Source organism: Paroedura picta, chromosome 5 (genome assembly GCF_049243985.1).
Source record: "Paroedura picta isolate Pp20150507F chromosome 5, Ppicta_v3.0, whole genome shotgun sequence".
Lineage (NCBI taxonomy): Eukaryota > Metazoa > Chordata > Lepidosauria > Squamata > Gekkonidae > Paroedura > Paroedura picta.
Window position 1 is genome coordinate 112,127,994 of NC_135373.1, and position 17,676 is coordinate 112,145,669.

A 17,676-nucleotide genomic window follows, 5' to 3' on the forward strand; every position below is an offset into this window, starting at 1 on the left:
GGGGGCCAGGGATGCCTCGATGGGCCGCAGGTTCATGCTAGAAGGCTTCTCTGCAACCACACGTGAAATTGGTGGGTAACTGGGTTTTTAAAATGTAAACCTTGTTCAGTTTTCCTTTTTTCAAAATGATCTCCTTGTCTTCTTCTAGATATGATGCCTCTTTTACACAACTACATCACTGTTGACACAGATACTTTACTGTCAAATCCCAAACATTTAGAAATAATTTATGCTATGTGTAAAAAGGTGAGTGCATGCATTTTCTTAAGTTCCTTATCAGTTGAATCCCTGCAATAGGCATGAATGTGAATTGAAAAGTTATCATTGGATGTAACTTGAGGCCTGTGCTGGTATGTAATTTTTCCTCGTAGAAAGCTTCCATCGCCCTACCGGACTTCCCTGGGTATCAACACGAATTCACAAAGTGTACCCAAGTATAGGTTTTGCTCCTCCATTCCTGGTGTTGTTGTCACAGCCTTCCTCTGGGGAGTAGGAAGAAAGGATGAGAATTTGTCCAGCTTTTGCCTTTCTCTCCACACTCGATCCATGCAGGATCAGAATCCAGGGGTTCCATGGGGTGCACATATAAGATTTATGAAGGATGACAAACCTAGTGTTGAGCCTAATGAAGGCTTTAAAAAAAAACCCAGAAGTTCCTAGATCACTCTAACATTACAACGATCTAATATACATTCACAGCTTTCAAGTTTAAAAAGGGTATACCTCTACCCCTTTTCCTTGTGAAGTTACAATAGGATATAGAGTCGTAGAATCATAGAGTGGAAGGGGCCACCCAGGCCATCTAGTCCAACCCTCTACTCAATGCAGGATCAGCCTAAAGCATCCAGGATACGTATTTGTCCAGCCACTGCTTGAAGACTGCCAGTGAGGGGGAGCTCACCACCTCCTGAGGCAGCCATTTTAGAGTCATAGAGTTGGAAGGGGCCATACAGGCCATCTAGTCCAACCCCCTGCTCAAGGCAGGATCAGCCCAAAGCATCCTAAAGCATCCAAGAGAAGTGTGTATCCAATCTTTGCTTGAAGACTGCCAGTGAGGGGGAGGTCACCACCTCCTTAGGCAGTGCATTCCACTGCTGAACTATTCTGACTGAAATGTTTTTCCCTGTTAGCTAGCTGATATCATTCCTCACATAATCTCTGGCTGCATCCCCCCCCCCTTTAACTCTACAATGAAAAGGACTAGAGACTTTCTTTTAAACTTAAAAACTTAAAGCTGTGAGTCAGTGCATGGTTTCCATGGGTAACTGGAGTATAAGGGAATCTTTTTAGAACCCTGATCATATGTAAATATGAGACTATGATCTGTTAATTGCTGTTCTTTTTTTGGGGGGGGTTTTTAAGTCAAGAATGTCCAGTCATTGGATGTCAGTCTAGAAGACCCTGGTTAGATTCCCCATTCTCCCAGGATGTCCCTGGGTCAGTTACACACATTTGGCCTCACTTATCTCACAATGGGGTGGTGGTGCAGGTAAAGTGGGAGGAAGGCAGAGCAGTGTTGTTAGTCACTGTGAATCCTGGTTGGGAAGAAAAGTTAGGGATAAATGATAAATGTGAAGCGAGCTCCAGGGGGTCACCGTTCACAACTTGTTAAGGAAACCTGTTCAGTTTCTTCCCATTTTGTCCCAGTTGGGTTGCTCTTACTATCCATCTATTCCAGGTTGCCATGCTGTAACACAAATTCCATTGACCTATTCACGTTTGCCACCTAAGTTTCCTGGTCGGCCAGGGCTGGTTCCACAACCCCTGTTTAAATCTACACAAGGAGCATTGTTTGTCTTCCCGGCGAGCTGCAAACCAAAGTGCTGCTCTAAATTCTTCTTGGTTTTGTTGCCAGGTGTTAACCGGGGACGCAGGTGAAGATGCAGAGTGTCATGCTGCCAAGCTCTTAGAGGTCATCGTTCTGCAGTGCAAAGGGAGGGGGATCGACCAGGTAACCTCCGCAATACAACTTCTCCCCGTCCTGTGTACATCAGAAGGCAGGACTTGGCTGTGTTCTCTCCCATCCAGGAGAACAGGGGACTGCCAACAGCCAGAGCCCCTAGGGGAAGTGAGGCTCATCCTGAGTGGTCGAGCCTGTCCCCTGGCTGCCTTCCAGCCAATGCAGACAAACCAGCCCCAGTCATTCCTCCAGGCTCACTGAGAGGCTTTTTAGGCAAGGCTTCTTGCATCACCTGGAGCAGAAGCCATGCTGAGCTGGGAGGACAAGGGGAGGGCTTTTCCCTCGCTTTCTGCTGGTGGCGGTCAGCAATGGCTCTGCTTCCAGGGACCCTTCTGACAATGTGAGAAGCACTTTCTGGAATACCCTTGTAAGGTCTGAGAGGGAGGAGGCCGTGCCTTTGTCTGCTGGCACCTGATGGTGGGGCAGGAGGAAAGTGGCAGGGGTATTGGGAACTGGACTGTAGTGAGAGGTAGGTGGACCCTAGAGAGCAGGGAGGGAATCCAGCGGGCTGGGAGGGTAGAGGAGGGAAAGGACTCACGCTTGCAGGGAGGAGTTGGGGGGGGACCTACTGGAGTCTTCTCCCTTCAAATCATCCTTCCTCTGACAAACCGGCCGATTTTTGGCTTGCAAAGGGAACAAATCCACCAGGTGGCGCTCTGGGTGTTTTACTTCCAAAGGATTCCATAAAAGATGGCTGGGACTTGATTAAAAATGGCTCAAACAGGGAATTATGTTCTAAGGGGGGCATCTAGAAGGATAGCCTTGATGCATTTTTCGGAGGGGAGAATGGATAAAGAGACCTGCAGACAACTAGGCAGGATGCTGGCAAAGTGATAGTGGATTCTGGAGAGCAGGCAGTCCGAGAGATTCCTGAGGCAGATCCTGAGCACATGCTTGCATTCCTACCAGCCGTGTAGAATGAGCCCCTGTAAAGGGTGAAAGGGAAGGCTGTAGATACCCTCAGTGTTCATGCCAAGTTTTGGACTCCTCCCCCACCCTCAAGTCCTTTTAAGAGATACTAGAAATCTTGAGCCCAAGATTTTTGTGGGCCAGCCTCCTTTTAGAACCCAGCCTCCTTGCCCTCACGAGCCCCCTGCCCTTCCATCCCACCAGTCTCACACATCTCTTCTGCTCTGGGGGTTTCTTATTATTAACGGCAAGATTCATCAGCATTCTGTAGCTGGTAATTTCAGGTACGTTCGGGGCATTTCCCCAAGATATATTCAAAATCTGCTCTATTAGCAAGTATCTCTGTCATTTATCACCAGTGAATACAAACAAATCCAAATTGCTGGTTTTCCCCATTTATCCCTGATGTCCGTTGACCATTTTCATTCTCTTTCTGCCATGGGTGCTTGCCCAGTGACCCTGGGGCAGCCACGTATTCCTTCATGGGGCTTTCGTGAGGATAAAATGGGAAGGAGAGAACCACGGTATACAGTGTCCTGGGTTTCCTTAGAGAAAAAGATGGAATAAATACATGGGAGTATCTTTTGTCTGAGGAGAACAAACCTCTTTTGAATTGCAAACTGAAGTTTGTCGAGAAGCGAAAAAGAAAAGACATAGGGACAGTTAATCCCTTCCAGTTTAGATAAGGAGTCAAGGGGACCGTCTTGCTGGACGTCTGGATGTTTCTTTGAAATTGTCTCCCTGTGTGTTCCTCTCCCCCCCCCCCCCACTGCTTTTCTCCTTACTTTCTATCTCCAGTGCATTCCACTCTTCGTAGAAGCTGTTCTGGAGCGCTTAACGCGAGGGGTTAAAACCAGCGAGCTTCGCACCATGTGCCTCCAGGTTGCCATAGCCGCCCTTTACTACAACCCCGAGCTGCTTTTCCACACCCTAGAGAACATCCGGTTTCCCCACAACCCCGAGCCCATCACTGCACAGTTTATCAACCAGTGGATGAACGACACCGACTGTTTCCTTGGGTAAGCATCCAACGGGAGGGAGGGGGGTTCTTTTTCTGAGGAGGGGGGGAGTACATCTGAGAAGCATAAGAACTCTGATTCAGAGGGCCCAGGCTAGCCGGATCTTGCTGGATCTCGGAAGTTAAGCAAGGCTGGCCCCAGCTGGTATTTGGCGGGGGACTCCCCTCCCCCCCGCCAAAGGGGGGACGCAGAGGTAGGTGATGGAGGGCTGCCTCTGAACCTCTCTTGTTTTGAAAACGGCCCTGAGCCCTCGGGGAGGGCAGTATATAAATATAATAAAATAATAAAAAGTTGACAGGGTCGCAATAAGTCAGTTGCAACTCGGTGGCATCTTGGGCATTTTCTTAAAAGGGAGACTGATCCTAACATTTGTAAAAAACAATAATTAAAGGGATGGCCTGAATGTGTATTATGAACTGCAGAAAGTGGGGAAATCAGGAAAAAAGAAAAACTCCGTGGGGGAGTTTTTGACCTTCAGCGAGCCCGGGGGGCAGGGGGGACTTGTTGCAGACACTTTGACACCATTCAAGATCCCAAGTTCAAGTTCCCAAGACACCCTGGGGCAATCTTAGTAATTCTGGGACCCGAAGCAAGGGTGAAGGATGGGGTCCCGGAATCACTGCCCCCCCCCCCCGGCCCAGGCATTTTCGTGGTCAGCCCGGTCCTTTGGAAAGTCTGCCAGAATAGGTAAGAAGGGCATCTTTGGCTTGCCACATATAGGAAGGCACGCAAGAGAGGAGTGGGTGGGGAGTAAATTGCCACATGCTCTTGATGAAGATCATCTCCTGACAACAAGACACTTACTGGACACTAAAAGGGCCTTAGGCCTCAAATATCTGACCTTCTGGTCTATAGGACTGACTGCAGGTCCATAGTGTCTTGCATATATTTACGTAAAGGAGCCAAGTGGCTATAACAACGATTGTATTTACTGTATATTTTACGTAGGCTGGTTTTATTTGATGCCTGACCATTGATGAAGACGGTAATGCCGAAATACATTGGTCAGTGGAGGCATTAATATGTATGTATTGGCTAAGTTTATTGAGGCTGTGCTAAAAGCCTTGGGTTTTTAACTTGATTAATAAATACTGGTAATATATTTCTTTCCTAAATTGTGTTCCACCCTCTAGCAGGGGCCGCCAAACCGTGGCTCTGCAAATGCCCATGGACTACAATCCCCATGAGCCCCTGCCAGCATGTGCTGGCAGGGGCTCATGGGGATTGTAGTCCATGGGCATTTGAAGAGCCATGGTTTGGCCACCTCTTCTCTATAGGCTTGTGTTCATATCCCTGATGTTGACCTTTTTAGGTTCTTGACTTTTGTTTGGCTCAGGATATTTTCTCCTTTTCGTTTTGGGGAGCAAATCATACCAGCAGATTTAGCTGTGTTAGTGCCCCGCCTTTGAGCGTCAATTGTATGTGTTAAATCACGAGCGCTTTTAGATCTGTGTATTAATTTGTGCTTTGTTAACGGGCCCGTTATAACGTCTGTCCTTGTCGCTGAGTTGTGGCATTGTTTGATACCTCGAGCCCAAGGAGGTAACGCAGGGTATAAATGTTTAAATAAACATGCACAAGAGCATGCATGTGGCTAATGTATGCCCTCAGGGTTTTGCATCTGGTCAAGGTCTTCTGATGTTCCCATGTGCTGCTATGGACTTTCTCCATTTTGCACACTGTTACATTTAAATAGGGCCACCGGTATCTGAACCGAGAAATTTCCGGTTGCGTCGGAAGCCGTAGGGTGCCAAACTTGCTGAGTTTTATTTTTTAAAGATGGTTACGGAGAAAGAGCCGTAGACAGTTACGCTGTTTCTTGGCTGCTGTCTCGGCAGAAGCGTTTAATGAGAAGTAGAAGCCATTAATTACTGCTGCGGTCTTGACGGCTAGTAATATTTCCTCTTGTCTTGGAGTTGGTGTTACATAACTGCAAAGCATTACAGCATGCCGTAAATGTAGTTTTAACATGACATTTACTGCTCTGGTACGTGTGCAGTAAAATGACTTCATCGCATGCTGTGTGTGTGTGTGTGTGCGCGCGGGGGGGATCCAACTTCCCAGAGCAAGTCAGATGCAGAATGCAAATGCTGGGGGAAGCATTCAAGTTTTCCTTTTTCTCCCTAGGATATTTGTTCCATGACTAGTTGATTGGGGGGGGGGGTAATAAGGGGTAAAGGATGGACCGTAGCCTTGGACCAAGGGCTCTTTCTTAGCTGCTGAGACCCCAGGTGTGGCAGCTCCCCTCCCCATCCCTCCTCCGGGTCCATCATTGGTCATTTTGGGAAGGAGGGGCGGGTCAACATGAAAATATATGGTTGTATCACCCAATAAATGTTTAACAAATTTTAAAATATATATTTAATATTAACTCGCACCCATTCGGGATACCCTTGCAAGGCTGTCAAGAAACCCCAAGGTTTCACAAAACCCTGGTTGAGGACGCCTGCTCAGCGTTGGCCTCTCCAGCTAAAGCAGGGGTAGTCAAACTGCGGCCCTCCAGATGTCCATGGACTACAATTCCCACAAGCCCCTGCCAGCATTCGCTGGCAGGGGCTCATGGGAATTGTAGTCCATGGACATCTGGAGGGCCGCAGTTTGACTACCCATGAGCTAAAGGGACCAGGGGATAAGTCAGGGGTGGCTAAAGTGGGTCTCCAGATGTCCGTGGATTACGATTCCCATGAGTCCCTGCCACCAATATGCTGGCAGGGGCTCATGGGAATTGTAGTTCATGGACATCTGGAGAGCCACCGTTTGGGCACCCCTGACTTATTGCCTTATTGGACTGACACCCGGACAGAGAGGAAGTCTTTTGCTGTTTTAGGAGCAGCAGCTGCTGCTGCTTCTGCTTCATCTTCTTCTTCAACATCATCTTCATCCTCATCTTCATCACCATCATCTATCACAATGGCCTTGCTGGGTAGACAGAATTGCTTTGGGTAGTTTTATGCTTCATCATCGCTAACAGAACCGTCGTGCTTCATAAAGCTGTGAACAAACATGGGGTGTAGAAAGAACCTGGCTGGGAGCCAGAGAACGCGGACCGGACGTGCCCTGTGGGATTTTGACTTTTCACGGCCAGCTTCCCAAACTGCTTTTGAAGCCCTTTTAATTTTAAAAGCAGCTGGCCACGTGGCACAAAAAGGTGCCGAGAAGCATCCTAAAATGGAGACAGATGCGAGATCTCTAGCCCATGGCGCACTGTTTCATGCGCTGCAAACAATGGCTTCTCCCTGCCCACTGTGAGCCCTTGAAGGTTCTTTCAGCTGCCTTTCTGTCATCTCTCTGACTAAGAGAGCCTATTTTTGAGTTACTTAGTCTCATGTGCCCCAAAGTGTATTCCTCCCCCTCCCCCCCCCCAATGCTGCGAATCCCTTTGTGAGTTACATGAAGGGCCTTTTGAATTCTTCTCTTTCTTAAATAAAGGGTTTGCGGCATCTTTCCTTTTTAATCTTGGTCGCGCCATTAATTTAATGCGTCACTGAGGCACCCTCCTTGAACGTTAATAGTTCTGTTCAATAAAAAGCAGCATCCAGAGTCTTTCATTTTCAACCCTCCCTGGCTCCCACCCTCCAATAACTCACTGTTTATTGTTCCCATTTGCCAAGTCCTTTCTGCCCATTTCGATTCTTTCTTCCTTGTCTCGAGCCAACTCAAATTATTTTCCCCATCAGATTTATAGCGGCTCCCATGTCGTTATAATTCAGCAGAGGGCAGGACATCCACCTCATTAGTTAACGTATTTGTGTTTGTTTAGCTGCAGACCTTTCGCCGATTATTCTCTGAAACGGCAACCGTTAAAGAACACCCCCTTAGGATGTCACTGGCTATGCAGGTTAATAAGGTAGCAACACAACATTCAGCCCCCAAAACGGCAATTCCAGAATCCTCTCTGATCTCCCACGTGACCTTCAAGAGGCTTTGAAAATCTGTTTCCTTCGTCAATATTCCAAATTGCCTCTCCATTTTCCCACACGGTTGGTGAAAAGCGCAAATGATAATTCTTATTCCCTTCTATGTTCCTCCATCGCTGGACAACTGCACCTTTCATGGTCCTCTCGTAGGCTGTGATGATGATGTGCATGTTTCTAGGGTCTGCACATCCCTGTTCCTTCCCATAGTTTGGACTTTTGTATCTTGAGGTTTCTGAAGGCTCCAGCCCAGGTGGGAAGGTGGGCTTGCAGAAAGCAACTTGGCAGGGCCACAGGTTGGTAGTTCCCATAGGTTTGCCCAATGGGCCAGGTTTCCTTTGAGGGCTGACAGGTGCCATAATGGATTTGAGAACCTCCCTTGCAAACCTGGAATGAATTTTCCCCACCTTCTATTGGACCTGACATTGTGGCCAGGTGAGAACTAGGCAGGAAGGTTGTGGATGGAGGAGACAGAAAGCAGGAAGAGCTGGGAGGACATAGACCTTGATCTCTCCCTAAGGAATGCTGATGTCTAGAGTTGCTGCACAGTAGATCTTTCCTATGGGGTGGGGGAACCTTCCATCTCCCCTACCCAAACGCCTTCCCTTCCTTCCCTCCATGCACTGTGCCACTTGACTTGAATTCTTGCAGAGTAGGGGATACTTCCTGATTCATCCTGGTTTGTGCACTTTGGCTACAGTCTCTTTCATTGGCCATGCTGTCTTGAAGACATAGGGTGACGAAAGCAAAGAACTGCTGCCCGGTTCCCATTGGAGCTCAGAGCAGTCCACGAACACACTACCTTCTACTGAATCCGACCCTTGGTCCATCCAAATCAGCATTGTTCACTCAAACGGCCAGCGTCACAGGCAGAGATCTTCTGCATCACCTACGCCCAGATCCCTCAGGTGGAGATGCCAGGGACAGAACCTGGGACCGTTTGCCTCCCAAGGATATGCCCCCTACTGAGCCACAGCCCCATTCCTGGACCAAGCGTGGTCTTTGCCTGGAAGCTCTTGGGGCAGCTGACCCAGGACCTGCGCTGAGGGGCCCCCATCACCCATGGCCCCATGCCTCCAATTCAAGGTGGAGAAGTAGAGGAGCTGGCTGCTGTGGCCCCTCCAGCCAGCCCTATCTGGGGCTTGGAAAACTGCCTTACAACAGCAGCTGCCATTCACCTCATATGAAGCAGGGGCCATCCCTTGTTTCCCTTGGGAGGGGGGGAGTAGTGTGTGGGGGGGTCCCAGAATTATAAGATCACTCATAGGGTAGTCTGGCTGTCTTGGGAACTTAAAAGGTGACAAAGAGTCTGCAGTGAGTCCTTCGTCCCCATCCCCCCTGGCTCTCTGAAGGTCATGTGCTGCCATATGGAGTTTTTCTTTCTTCCTGATTCCCCCACCAAGAGAAACCATCTGCAGTTCAGCGTTCACATATCGGCCATCCCTTTAGTTATTTAATTTTTTTTTTTACTAATGTTAGGATCAGCCTCCCTTTTAAGAAAATGAAAACAGGAACCCAATCAGAAATCACCCAACATAACAAATGGAAACAAAATTCAATAAAATGCAAATGGCAGTAGCATTTAAGGGATTGATCACCTGTAAATCTTTAAATAACCGTGTTGCCTGTCAAGATTCTTCAGCGGCGTCTCTTCTGCAGCTGCGGTGCCACCCCTGAGAAGGTCCTGCTCTGAGGGCTCACGGATCTTTCCCCGCGAGGGGGTGGAATCAGAGCAGAGCCTCCCTGATTGACTTTGAAGGACGGGGGGGAGGGGCAGTTCCTTGCAGAATTCTCCCTTGTCCTCTATTGGGCCGACCAATTTTGCCAGCTCTCTTTGTCTTTGTGCTTAGGCTTCACGACAGGAAGATGTGCATCATAGGGCTGAGCATCCTCATAGGACTCCCCAGCCGCCCTCCCGCTGTCGATGCCGTGGCCGCCCAGATAGTCCCATCGGTTCTCCTGCTGTTTCTGGGCCTCAAGCAAGTCTGCGCCATCCGGCAGCATTCGGAGCATGAAGAGCACGCTAAAGCAGAGAAGAACGAGGCAGAGGATAATGGTAAACAAAACAAAAAAACACACCCCAAAATTCTATTTTGCACACTTTTAAAGGAAGAAGGTATTAGAGGGCAAAGGTTTGTGATTGTCAGCAGCAGCCTGCTACGACGTCTCCTCTGCTAATTATTCCACTGCTAGCAAACGGCTTGTGATTATGACATGCAAAAGTTCATATTGAGGGAGGGATTGTGTTTTGAAGAAGACTTGGGTTTTATACCCCACTTTTTGCTACCCGAAGGAATCTCAAAGCGGCTTACAAGTGCCTTCCCTTCCTCTCCCTGCGACAGATACACTGTGAGGTAGGTGGGGCTGAGAGAGCACTGAGCTGTGATTAGCCCAGGGTCACCCAGTACATGGAGCAGGGAATCAAACCTGGCCCTCCAGATTAGAGATTGCCACTCTTAACCTCTGCGCCATGCTGGCTTCATGCTTCAAGGAACAAATGCTCCTATATGAGCCTGCCAGTCAGCTAAGCACACTACTCTGCCCTCTGGGCTTCCACATTCTGAAAATAGGTCTGTGATCACAGGGTCTCATCTGCTGTGCCCCCCCCCTCATTTGTTGAACTCCCCACAGGAATTCAGCAGATACCCGTTCTTTGTCCCAAGAGCATTGTTCACATCTCTCGCCTGGCTGTTTTACTGCCGCTTTGAGGTCGCTTCAGTGGTCTTTAGCTGTTTGGTTTGCCAGCTGCCTTGATATTCTCTTCCAAGAGATGTTCTGTTTTAATTACAAAACCTACCGGGCAATTAAGTGAACTGAGAGATGGGGGAGAAATATCGCAAGGACCTTGAAGGAGGCATGCAAAGACACAGGGCCCAGCTTCCTTCCCTCTGGCAAGATATCTGACCAGAGTGAATCTGGCGCCTGAAAGATTGTCCTCACGTCAGCAGTGCCCCCAAACCCAGCCTTATTTTTCCTTCCCTGACGAATAGCAACTGTTTGTGCGCAGGGCCAGATTTACATGAAAAGAGGCCCTAGGCTATTCCACTTATGTGGCCCTTTCACCTCCCATTTTTAAGTTTATAAATTACATGAGAGATAGTAAAATACATCATTACTATGATATATAAAAGGTAAAGGTATCCCCTGTGCAAGCACCGAGTCATGTCTGACCCTTGGGGTCACGCCCTCTAGCGTTTTCATGGCAGACTCAATAAGGGGTGGTTTGCCAGTGCCTTCCCCAGTCATTACCGTTTACCCCCCAGCAAGCTGGGTCCTCATTTTATCGACCTCGGAAGGATGGAAGGCTGAGTCAACCTTGAGCCGGCTGCTGGGATTGAACTCCCAGCCTCATGGGCAGAGCTTCAGGTAGCATTTCAGCTGCCTTACCACTCTGTGCCACACTCTGTGATATATATCAATATGTTAAATGAAACATGTTGTGATTGGTACTAACCTTTATAAAAAATGTGGAATATAGGCCCCTCTTGATCTTGAGGTCCTAGGCTGAAGCCTAGTTAGGCTGTCTTGGAAAATCTGGCCTTGTTTATGGGCAAAGTTAAAGGGCTCTACTTGGAGGGTGTTAAATCTGCTTTCTCTCCCACACAGTCCTTTATGCTCAAGGGCTGGACCACGAAGTCTTGCTGACATTCCTTAATCACGAACGCATGCTCTTTTTCTTGGGTCTCTTTCATGCAGGTTGTTAACTGGAGGGGTGCTAATAGCCTCCTGTGTTTTTGGAGGGTGCCGCTAATTTAGAAGCAGACTTAAACCCAACTCAGCTTTTGGTCCAAGAAACAGTGGCTTCTCCCGAACACGAATACTTTGGGGAACTGTTAAAGGGCTGTGTCCTTTCAAAAGGCTGTGTCTGCTTGAACTTTCAGAAGAGATACAAAGCGATGAAGAGGAGACGAATGAAATCAACCAGGAAATGCAGGAGAACCAGGCTGGGGGCGGCGGCGATGCGGGCGAGGAAGATGACGATGACGATGATGATTGGGATGACGACGCACTGGAAGAGACCGCTTTGGAAGGCTTCAGCACCCCGATAGACCTGGAAGGGGGCGTGGACGAATACCAGTTCTTCACCCAGGCGCTCTTAGGTATGCCTGTGTTTGAGAAGGCACAGGAAAGAAAACCTTTCCCTGCTTCTGCCTTCTGTGCCTGTTTCCTAGGTTGCCTCGGGTAAAAATTGCCAGACATTCCACAAACTGACTCAGCCTGCTGTGCCTTCAAAAAAAAAAATTGTTTTTCTCTCTCTGCTTCGGGAGGAAGCTCTGATTGAAGTGAAGAGAAAGAGAGACCACTGTAGCTGGCAATTTCTTTGATCTGTTTTTCCCCAAGAGGCTTGAGAAAACCCATACTTCAGGCTGGCGCTCCGCCCTCCCCACCCCCCGGAAAAGACCATCGGTCTGTGATTGAACTAGCACCGTCTGTTCTTTCCTCTTGTCCCCAAGGAGGCTGCTGTTAAGGTCATAGGCCATCGACAGAGCTTGTGCTTTCTGTGTGCTAATTCCTCCCACGTTCTTTTTAAGGTGTTTTGTTAGGGGGGCTAGAGGAGGAGGAGCAGAAGGAGTCTCAAAGAGGCTTATAATTGCCTTCCGCTCCTCTCTGCACAATAGGCACCCTGTGAGGTGAGTGAGCTTCTGACAGGATTGCTTTGTGAAATCAGCACTATCAAGGCTGTGACAAGCCCAAGGCCACCCAGCTGGCTGCATGTGGAGGAGGAGCGGGGAATCAGACCCAGCTCACCAGATTAGAAGCTGCCATTCCTAACGACTACACCATGCTGGCTCTCTAGCAAGTTTTGAGTCCAGTAGCACCTTAAAGAACGACAAAATTTCGATGGTATAAGCTTGATTTCCAGGTTCATTAGTCTCTCCAAAACTCATACCTTGGAAATCTTCTTAGCCTTGAAGGTGGCAACAGACCTCAGTCTAGCTCTTCTACTCCAGACCCACACCTGGCTGCCTTGCCTGACAACAAGGCGAAAATACATGCTTGAAAATTTAGAAAGTTGCTGCCAGTTAGACAGTTGCTTGTGCACGCATACTTCTTCACATTGTACCCAAAACTGATACCCAGCATTAACCCTTGTTGGTCTTAAAGGTGCCACTGGGCTCAAACGTTAGACTGCATTGCATTTTGCATCGAAGACAGGTCCAAATCCCAGATAGAGTCAGTGTGGTCGATGTGCCCAGAGCTTTGGAATAGGATCTGGGAGACCCACATTCGAAACCCCACTCTGCCATGGAAGCTTTGCACGATCTTGAAGCAGTCTGAAGAAAAAAGGTTGGTTTTTATACCCTGCTTTTCACTGCCTGGAGGAGTCTCAAAGCAGCTTACAATGACCTTCCCTTCCTCTCCCCACAACAGAATACTCAGTGAGGTAGTTGGGGCTGAGCGAGCTCTGTGAGAACAGCTCTAACGGGATTGTGACTAGCCAAAGGTTACCCAGCTGGCTGCATGTGGAGGAGCGGCTCTCCAGATTAGAAGCCACCACTCCTAACCACTACACCAAGCTGGCTCCCAGACACCCTCAGCCTAGCCTACCTCACTGGGTTGTTGTGAGGTTAAAGGCAGGATCCAAATTCATCCAGGAAATGAATAAATATCTGCTTGGCTCCGAAGTCACTGGTTTGCTTTGGGCAAGTCTCCTCCGTGCTTCTCAGTTGACACATGAGGTTTTCTTGAGATTTGGACGTCACACATCCTGGTCTTTGTGGAGGTCAGGGCGGGATGGAAATGAAGAAAACAAGGCCTACGCTTATCCAAGTGGAGGCTGACTACAAAATTCTGTTGCTGAAAATAAAATGCCCGGTATGTTAAACCAGGGTGTGCATAGAGGAATGCACAATGGCTGAAGATTCTCCACTCTTTAACAGCTGCTAATTTCAGGGTAGCTGTGTTGGTTTGCTGGAGACCAGTCCAGTAGCACTTTAGAGCAGGGGTGGCCAAACTGCGGGTCTCCAGACGTCCATGGACTACAATTACCATGAGCTCCTGCCAGCTGGCAGGAGCTCATGGTAATTGTAGTCCATGGACGTCTGGAGACCCGCAGTTTTGGCCACCCCTGCTTTAGAGACAAACCAGATTTTCGAGGTATAGACATTCATAACTCCAAAGCTCTCTTCATCAGCTACCTTATACCCCCCGAATCGTATTGGTCTCTAAGGAGCTCGCGGACTGGAGTCTAGCTGCTCTTCACTAAAGGGCTTTGGCTGGTCACGTCTCCGCCTTGCCTTCCCGAAGTTCTTAACAGCAGGCCTTCGCTTGTGTGTTGACAGCGGTACAGAGCCGAGACGCACCCTGGTACCACCTGCTGACAGCGCCGCTCAGCAACGATCAGAAGACGCAGCTGCAGGAAATCTGCGCATTAGCCGAACACCGGAGGACCTCCTCAGGTCAGTCTTCCCTTTGGAGCAGGTGGCCAGGGGGGCGGCGCACAAAGCATGCCCAAATCCTACCTGCGGACAGGGCAGGGATATTCTCAAACAGTTGTCGCCAGCATGGCCAAGTATTGGTTTGTGCCCATTGTGGTGACCCTCAGGGAGGGATAGGTCTTTGACCCGAGAGGGCAGCCCGTCGTCAGAGGGAGAACAGACCCAGTCCCTTTCCTGGCAAACAGCTCATGGTAATTGTAGTCCATAGACATCTGGTGAGCTGCAGTTTGGCAACCCCTGCTTAAGAGACAGACCAGATTTTCAGGGTATCGACATTCATTAGTCTCAGGGAGGGATGGAGACACTGGAAATTGTAGCCACAGAAGCATAGAATCATATAGTAGGCACCCCTTTTTTATACAAGCTCCATGGACAGAGAATTCTTCCCATGCAGGATGGCCAAACTGTGGCTCTCTAGATGTTCATGGACTACAATTCCCATGAGCCACTGCCATTTGGGCTCGTGCTGGCGGGTCTCATGGGCGAGCCACAGTTTGGCCACACGTGTTCTAAGGCAGTGGTCCCCAACCTTTTTGAGGCTGGGGACCGGCAGGGCAACTGCCCGCCTGCGCAAGCTGCGCATGTGGCCCGTGCCCGCGCATCACGCATGCCCGGCTGCGCATGGTGCATGTGCGCATGTGCGGCCCTGATTCCCTCTCGCCCCCCTCCCGCAGTAAGAAACTTCCCGGGCCTCAAGCTTGCGGCCTGGGAAGTTTTTTACTGCGGGGGGGCGGGGAGAGGGAGCCACAACCCGGCGCCATGGCCTTTGCGGCCCGGCAATGGGCCGCGGCCCATGGGTTGGGGACCACTGTTCTAGGGGGAGCAGTGGGGAGAATCTGGAACACTGAAAATTCTGATGAGGTCAATCGCTCTCCCTCTGAATCCTCTCTCTGCGTGGGCATGTCGAGAGGTCAGTGTCCTTGAATGTACATCTCCAAGAAGATTTCAGATTTCAGCCTATCTTTGAAGGTGGGTGCTACACGACAGATTTTCCCGCATGCTTCTTAACATACGTCTACGTTTCTTTTCGTTCTAGAATCAAAGAGGATAGAACAGCAAACGGGCTACACATTTGGCAACAAAGGCATGGTCTCCTCATTTAATTTTGGCAGCGTTCCAGGCAGCAACTGAAGCAGGCAGGAAAAATAGCTGCAGAATAGTCTGAGATTGCATTTTGCTATAAAACGTTTGTGACGTTGAATGAGCAAGGGAAGGCAACCGGGTGCTGTTGGAAGATTTCCCCTTGGGGAAAGGCAGTTCTTGACCCTCTTCCCCCACACTAGGATACTCTTTCTAACCAGCTACTGTAATGTATAAATCCTTGTGGTATTTTTATAAGTTGTTGGACTGAAAAGAAAGGCTCTGCTCCCCGCGTCAGTCCTCCTAAGGACATGGGGGGACCAGTTGTACGGAATTGGATTGAGTTTGTATCTCTCAGGTTTCTGCCAGGTGAAATCGAAAGGGCCCACTGGATTAATCGTGCCTTCTCTTGTATATGGGTTGCCTGAACAAAAGAACTTTGGGGTGCATAGGATTTCTTCTTTCTTCTGAAGGACGGGCATCTACAGCCACAATTCAGACCCAGCTTTCCACGTTCCCCCGTCACTTCCGATGACAGCTGTGTAGATGTCTACTGTCGTGAGCCTCACGCCGTTTGCTACAAAAAATATCTCTGCTTCTCTACTCTGGTGTGTGTTGAGCACAATATCCACGTCATCAAGAATGTCCCTTGAATCCATGCCAGAATTCTTTCCCGGTGAACATGCAAATAGGGACTCCTTCCCTTTCCCCCTGTAATGCTGACCAGGCCCTCGGAGTCCTTTAACACATCAGGTTCCCAGCATTCTTCTGTTTCATCTGCCATGGGAACCAACCATGCATTGCAGAAGAAGCCAGAGCATGCATGCGAAAAAGCCGGACCTGTTGAACATCAGTGTTAACGTCTGCGAGCTCAAGGTAAGCTCCGGAGCTACACCCTGGAGGCTGCACGTTGCTGGAAAGGATCAGAGGTTTGCGGGTCGTCCGTCTGCCAGCTGAATCTGACCTGCCTCTCGTAGAAAAACTGCTGCATTACCGGAGCCAAAAGCCCTGGAAGGCTTCGAGAATTGAGGCTGCAGAAACTGCAGTTATGCTTCCAAGCAAGTGGATTCAAATCGACAGCTGCAGTCAGCGCTTGACGTACCAGCAGCCAGCCTGTTGACTTTTGCAGTCCTTATGCACTGTACTTGTTCCTATTTGGACAGAACAGGACTCTCCATTTGGGTCCTGTGAAGCCCTTTCATTTGCTTCGTATTGCTCTCACACAGGCTTGAAATAACTGATGATAAATCCAGCGCCAGTCAGTACGGTAGAATGCCAGGCTGGAATAAAACGCCGTGTTTGGGGGAGGGGGTTTCCTAATGCTTGGGGGTTGGGGCCAAGATAAATCCCTTGGCCACCCGATGCCCACCCCCGGTTACCTGTCCCCCGTCCTAACATCAGATGCTGTTCTGGTTCCTCCAGTCGTTCTCCTTAAGCGAAGCCTAATCTTCGAGCCGCATCAGTTCTCCAGGCACATTTGAAGGCTGCATCTCATGAGATGTTTTGTATTCACGTATGGCTGCTTATAGGAAATACAGGAACACCGTGTCAGTCGTGAAGAGCGTGGTTATTTCAAGCTCAGCTTTTCCTTTTCAAATACACCGAAGCATAGAACTGCTAGGGCTCGCAGACCCACATATGTTTATTTTAAGGCAGAGGTTGGGGGGAGGAGAGGGAAGCTGTATTCCGGAGACATATGTTGCTTTCTGTAGGGTTTTGGGTTATTTTGGGGGGTTTTCCCGCTGCTTTGGTTTCGTTTCCCAACCACCTGATAGCTTTTAGGATGCAGATTGGATGTTCTGAGAGACTCAGGGCCTCAGTAAAATTGTCAAGCGGTGACCGGTCCCTAGTGATAAAAAGGTTGGGGACCACTGATCTAAATTACCCTCTAGCTCTCTGGACTGTTAGTTATTAACCGTGTCTTGACTAAGGTCCCTTAAGGAAGAACCCAGAAAGCGCCAGCATTGGGCTCAAGCAGCCCGAAGGTGATGGTTATCAGGTAGGAATGCAAAGGGCCTCTAATTTTAAATGCATGTCAGGTTGGGTCAGTTAAACAGCTGCTAATTTCTCTTTGCGTTCAGCAGAAACATGTAGTCGCGTTAATAGTTTCCATTTGGATGCGTCCTCGCTGCTTCCCCCCCCCTCCCCCAGCTCAGCCTGCAGTTTCGTCTCTCCGCAGCTCTTTTTAGCCGTAAGATGAAACTTGTTTGCCTGCCCAGACCGTCAAGCTGCAGATGATTTAATGCGGCACGTTCTCCAGCTGAAAAGGGGTCCCTTGTCGCAGCGCCTTGAAAAGATCCGCTTTCTGGAACAGGCAGAACATCTCGGATCGATAAGAGCAGGGTTTGCTGTCA

At 49.2% G+C, this 17,676-nt stretch overlaps 1 protein-coding gene across 3 annotated transcripts in view; it reads left to right on the forward strand.

The window, feature by feature from the left end:
- IPO8 (importin 8) overlaps nucleotides 1-15,959 on the forward strand; it is a 51,299-nt gene extending 35,340 nt beyond the window's left edge. For all 3 annotated transcript variants that reach the window (XM_077339954.1, XM_077339955.1, XM_077339956.1), the window contains 7 exons: nucleotides 149-246; nucleotides 1,856-1,951; nucleotides 3,668-3,888; nucleotides 9,653-9,858; nucleotides 11,684-11,902; nucleotides 14,087-14,203; nucleotides 15,279-15,959. In XM_077339954.1, the coding sequence (XP_077196069.1) occupies nucleotides 149-246; nucleotides 1,856-1,951; nucleotides 3,668-3,888; nucleotides 9,653-9,858; nucleotides 11,684-11,902; nucleotides 14,087-14,203; nucleotides 15,279-15,373 (1,052 nt within the window). In that variant the 3' untranslated portion in view covers nucleotides 15,374-15,959. The remainder of the gene's footprint in view (nucleotides 1-148; nucleotides 247-1,855; nucleotides 1,952-3,667; nucleotides 3,889-9,652; nucleotides 9,859-11,683; nucleotides 11,903-14,086; nucleotides 14,204-15,278) is intronic.
- The last annotated feature ends 1,717 nt before the right edge of the window (nucleotides 15,960-17,676 follow it).